Raw genomic sequence first — 6,000 nt, forward strand, 5'->3', positions numbered from 1 at the left:
TTGGTTCAAGGCTCAGGTAGAACTTTACCCTCCTGTAGGATCCTCTTGTCACCAGCACACAGAGCCCCAGCCTTTCTCTCTCTCAGGCCAGGGTAGGCTAGGGTGGGGAGGAGTGGTGTGGTGTGTCACTGCTCTTCATACAGTGACAGTCAGTGGTGGGAGAGAAGGAGTGGGTGTCTAGTTACTGATCCTGCGTATCTTCTCTCTCTCCTGCCCTGCTCTCCTGCTGCCCTCTGATTCAGCATAACTGCCGAGTCGCCCCATACTACTGACAGCTTAGGAAAACCATATTAGTCTTAACCAGATGGGCTCCAACCCCAATTCAACACGGACCAATGACATGTTGCAGTTGTATTAAATCTAAACACAATATAGTCATAGCTGTGTAAGAATATGAGAAGTGATAGTTGTTGTTTGCGATAACCTTTGACCTCTGTCAAGCCGGGTTTTTCTGAACCCTTGACATCTTTGGGTCCACAGTCTGACCGGAAACAAAAATTGGTTAATAGGTTTAAGTTATGTTGAAGCCCTCTTACAGGTCAGAGCCCAGTACCGTAGGTCAGCTACAACTATGCTGAGGTCAGCTTTATTCCACAACACTACAGCAGCAGGAAGGGTCTTGGCTACTATTTTTACATCAGTCACGTAGGCCACACTTCCACTCAGGATGGAACCAGCTGCGTCCAGTCTTGGCACAAGACGGTGGAGCACGGATAATTATCTTGCACCCTCAAGACACATGGGCATGTTGGACCAGCAGACTGAGCCGCAGTGCAGAACGTTCTGATCTAATATCCATTCTAACAAGTATTTGTACAGAGGAATATTTATTACAGAGTAGCCAAGAAAACCTCCATCTACTCATATAACCTAGGCTACTGAATAGGGTCAGAACTGGTCAGTGGCCATCGTGAGGCAACAAGTTCAGTGACGTGCACTTGTTTTCCTTGCTGTGGAAGATTGACGCAAAACAAATGCCTCTTTTCTGGTAAATGTGGCAGTGTAAGCTTGGCCCATGCTGTATATCAAAGTTGTGGAAAACCTACGTGCCTATGTCAATCATGTTTCCAGTGTGCACTGGTTTATAAAAAGAGCACTCCCACTTGAACACCGGCTGGCAAGGCAAATTAGGCTGCGTTTACACAGGCAGCCCAATTCAGATCTTTTGACAATTATTTGCGTATCTGATACCTATCTGATCTTTTCCCTAATGTGTAAACAGCAACAAAACACATGGAATCTGATCTTTTGACTTCCGATTTATACCTGCGTTTACACAAGCAGGCCAAATTCTGATCTTTTTCCACTAATTGGTCTTTTGACTAATCAGATATGCTCGGAAAAAAATCTGATGTGATAAGTCAAAAGACCAATTAGTGGGCCTCCTGAGTGGCGCAGCGGTCTAAGGCACTGCATCGCATTGTTGTGGCATCACTACAGCCTGGGGTTCGATCCCAGGCTGTGTCATTACCGGCCGGCTGTGACCGGGAGTCCCATAGGGCGGCGCACAATTGGCCCAGCGTCGTCCAGGTTAGGGGAGGGTTTGGCCGGGGGGGCTTTACTTTGCTCATCGTGCTCTAGCGACTACTTGTGGCGGGCCGGGCCAGGCTGACTTTGGTTGTCAGTTGAACGTGTGTCCTCTGACACATTGGTGCAACTGGCTTCCGGGTTAAGCGAGCGGGTGTTCAGAAGCCCGGTTTGGCGGGTCATGTTTCGGAGGACGCATGAATCGACCTTCGCCTATCCCGAGCCCGTTGGGGAGTTGCAGCGATGAGACAAGATCGTAATCACGAAATTAGGGAGAAAAAGGGGGGTAAAAAAAACCCAAAGAGACCAGTTAGTGGAAAAAAAGATCAGAATTGTGCTCCCTGTTTGAACGCAGCCTAAGTGGATCTCAACCCTGATACAAACCCCCTCCTCCATTTGTGATCACTGTCTGGATGCTCATGTTTTTTTTTCACTACCTGCCATTACCATGACAACCACCCCAACATTTTTAGGAACAGTGACTTTAAATGAGCATGGCATCTGTTTGCTACTTCAGAGGTTACATCAGTGAAAATGCGCAAATCTGATATGGGTCAGATGTAAAACTGAGTGTGGACAGTCAGAAAAAAGAATATAGAAAGAAAATCCGATTTTTGGTTCTTAGAGCGGTTGTGTAACTAGGGAGGCCTTTGAACGTCTACTTCAGCTCAGCTGTTGCGAAACGAGATACTGGGCGGTTTCGATTATGCTGAGCCGCGGGGCACCGGTCTATGGGCTGTGACGTGGGAGGAGCGCATTTCTCAAATCAAACAGTAATCTGCACAGCTCGATCATGTTGTCAACAATGCAGCATGTTGCATCATCCAGAAACATACAACATCTCTTTACCATTAAATACATGTTTGAATTTTCTAATTAGTTTTCGCAAGGCAGATAAAGCGTTTTTATCAAAAGCAATCACGCTTGCATGTGAAAATACAGAATCCTACTCATTACTTCACGTGCTAATTACGTCACTTTAGTTTTGATCCGACTTCGTCGTGGGCTTTGAACAGGGCACAGAATGCAATCAACTTTCACCCGGTGGAAACACGCCTACACGCCAGATTAATCGAATCCCCTCATTGGTCTCGAGGCACGTTCGTTCCATAGTAGGTCCATACTAGTTTGAAAGACTTTGGTGCAGCCTGCTAACACTAAACTCGTGAGTTGCGTCAGCCAGGCTAGCAGCCTTCATAGTTAATACAGGCAACGTTAAGCCATGCGCTTTGTATGAAATGCCGCGGAAAGAACGGTGCAAGAACCGGGAAACATTTACTACTAATCGTCAGTCACCAGTTTTGGAGATTATCTGACACATGCCAATAATTCTCTAGCTAGGGAGTTGAAAGAAGGTAGTGTGAAGCCACGCAGTTGTCCTGAGTAGGCTAACACAAGACGCCCCAGACACGGTTTCTAGGGTTTGACTGACCAACAGGACACTTGGAAACATGTCGGAGAAACGCAGGTCGCGATGGTATTTCGGTGGACTATCCTCAAGTGCTGCTGCCTGCATTACACACCCCTTGGATCTGATCAAGGTAAGATATGTTGAGGGGATCTGATCAAGGTAAGATACACTACTGGTCAAACGTTTTAGAATACCTACTCATTCAAGGGTATTTCTTTATTTTTACTATTTTCTACATTGTAGAATAATAGTGAAGACATCAAAACTATGAAATAACCAAATCAAATCGTATTGGTCACATGCGCCGAATACAACAGGTGCAGACATTACAGTGAAATGCTTACTTACAGCCCTTAACCAACAGTGCATTTATTTTTAACAAAGTAAGTAAGAATAAAACAACAACAAAAAAAGTGTTGAGAAAAAAAGAGCAGAAGTAAAATAAAATAACAGTAGGGAGGCTATATATACAGGGGGGTACCGGTGCAGAGTCAATGTGCGGGGGCACCGGCTAGTTGAGGTAGTTGAAGTAATATGTACATGTGGGTAGAGTTAAAGTGACTATGCATAAATAATTAACAGAGTAGCAGCAGCTTAAAACGGATGGGGTGGGGGGGGGGGCAGTGCAAATAGTCTGGGTAGCCATGATTAGCTGTTCAGGAGTCTTATGGCTTGGGGGTAGAAGCTGTTGAGAAGTCTTTTGGACCTAGACTTGGCACTCCGGTACCGCTTGCCGTAGAGAACAGTCTATGACTAGGGTGGCTGGAGTCTTTGACAATTTTGAGGGCCTTCCTCTGAAATAACACAAATGGAATCATGTAATAACCCAACAAGTGTTAAACAAATCAAAATATATGTTATATTTGAGATTCTTCAAAGTAGCCACCCTTTGCCTTGATGACAGCTTTGCACACTCTTGGCATTCTCTCAACCATCTTCACCTGGAATGCTTTTCCAACAGTCTTGAAGGAGTTCCCACATATGCTGAGCACTTGTTGGCTGCCTTTCCTTCACTCTGCGGTCCGACTCATCCCAAACCATATCAATTTGGTTGAGGTCGGGGGATTGTGGAGGCCAGGTCATCTGATGCAGCACTCCATCACTCTCCTTCTTGGTAAAATAGCCCTTACACAGCCTGGAGGTGTGTTGGGTCATTGTCCTGTTGAAAAACAAATGGTAGTCCCACTAACCAGATGGGATGGTGTATAGCTGCAGAATGCTGTGGTAGCCATGCTGGTTAAGCGTGCCTTGAATTCTAAATAAATCACAGACAGTGTCACCAGCAAAGCACCCCCACACCATAACACCTCCTCCTCCATGCTTTACAGTGGGAACTACACATGCAGAGATAATCTGTTCACCCACACCGCGTCTCACAAAGACAGGGCGGTTGGAACCAAAAATCTCAAATTTGGACTCCAGACCAAAGGAAAAATGTCCACTGGTCTAATGTACATTGCTTGTGTTTCTTGGCCCAAGCAAGTCTCTTCTTCTTATTGGTGTCCTTGAGTAGTGGTTTCTTTGCAGCAATTCGACCATGAAGACCTGATTCACACGGTCTCCTTTTAACAGTTGATGTTGAGAAGTGTCTGTAAGTGGACTGTAATTTCTGAAGCTGGTAACTCTAATGAACTTATCCTCTGCAGCAGAGGTAACTCTGGGTCTTCCATTCCTGTGGCGGTCCTCATGAGAGCCAGTTTTATCATAGCGCTTGATGGTTTTTGCGACTGCACTTGAAGAAACGTTCAAAGTTCTTGAAATGTTCTGTATTGACTGACCTTCATGTCTTAAAGTAATGATGGACTGTCGTTTCTCTTTGCTTATTTGAGCTGTTCTTGCCATAATATGGACTTGGTCTTTTACCAAATAGGGCTATCTTCTGTATACCTGGTTGAGAGAATGCCAAGAGTGTGCAAAGCTGTCATCAAGGCAAAGGGTGGGTATTTGAAGAATCTCAAATATAACATATTTTGATTTGTTTAACACTTTTTTGGTTACTATATGATTCCATATGTTATTGCATAGTTTTGATGTCTTCACTATTATTCTACAATGTCGAAAATAGTTAAAATAAAGAAAAACCCTTGAATGAGTAGGTGTTCTAAAACTTTTGACCGGTAGTGTAAGTAGAGTGGATCTGATCAAGGTAAGATTCAGTACATTCAGAAAGTATTCAGACCCCTTGACTTTTTCCACATTTTGTTACCTTACAGCCTTATTCTAAAATGGATTACATTATTTTTTTCCCTCCTCAATCTACACACAATATCCCATAATGACAAAGGGAAAACAGGTTTTTATAAATTTTTATAAATGTATTACAAAGAAAAAACAAATACCTTATTTACATAAGTATTCAGACCCTTGCTATGAGACTAGAAATTGAGCTCAGGTGCATCTTGTTTCCATTGATCATCCTTGAGATGTTTCTACAACTTGATTGGAGTCCACCTGTAGTAAATTCAATTGATTGGACATGATTTGGAAAGGCACACACCTGTCTATATAAGGTCCCATTTCACTGTAATGTCTGCACCTGTTGTATTCGGCGCATGTGGCCAATAAAATTTTGATTTGATTTGACAGTGCATGTCAGAGCAAAAACCAAGCCATGAGGTCGAAGGAATTGTCCATAGAGCTCAGAGACAGGCACAGCTCTGGGGAAGGGTACCAAAACATTTCTGCAGCATTGAAGGTCCCCAAGAACACAGTGGCCTCCGTCATTTTAAAATTGAAGAAGTTTGGAACCACCAAGACTCTTCCTAGAGCTGGCCGCCCGGCCAAACTGAGTGATCGGGGGAGAAGGGCCTTGGTCAGGGAGGTGACCAAGAACCCAATGGTCACTCTGACAGAGTTCCTCTGTGGAGATGGGAGAACCATCCAGAAGGACAACCTTCTCTGCAGCACTCCACCAATCACGGCTTTATGGTAGAGTGGCCAGACGGAAGCCATTCCTCAGTAAAAGGCACATGACAGCCCGCTTGGAGTTTGCCAAAAGGCACCTAAAAACTCTCAGACCATGATAAACAAGATTCTCTGGTCTGATGAAACCAAGATTGAAC

General features: G+C 44.4%; 1 protein-coding gene across 2 annotated transcripts in view; it reads left to right on the top strand.

Annotated features, from left to right (window-relative positions):
- The first annotated feature begins 2,267 nt into the window (after positions 1-2,267).
- The window catches only part of LOC311145473 (mitochondrial dicarboxylate carrier-like), a 13,153-nt gene continuing 9,420 nt past the window's right edge, over positions 2,268-6,000 (top strand). Inside the window, exon 1 of one of the 2 annotated variants that reach the window (XM_084181717.1) lies at positions 2,268-3,068. In XM_084181717.1, coding sequence (XP_084037843.1) covers positions 2,979-3,068 — 90 coding nt within the window. In that variant the 5' untranslated portion in view covers positions 2,268-2,978. The remainder of the gene's footprint in view (positions 3,069-6,000) is intronic. The other variant, XM_084181718.1, reaches the window with a different exon arrangement.

This window comes from Coregonus lavaretus, assembly GCF_964263955.1.
Source record: "Coregonus lavaretus genome assembly, chromosome: 2".
In the NCBI taxonomy this organism is placed as follows: domain Eukaryota; kingdom Metazoa; phylum Chordata; class Actinopteri; order Salmoniformes; family Salmonidae; genus Coregonus; species Coregonus lavaretus.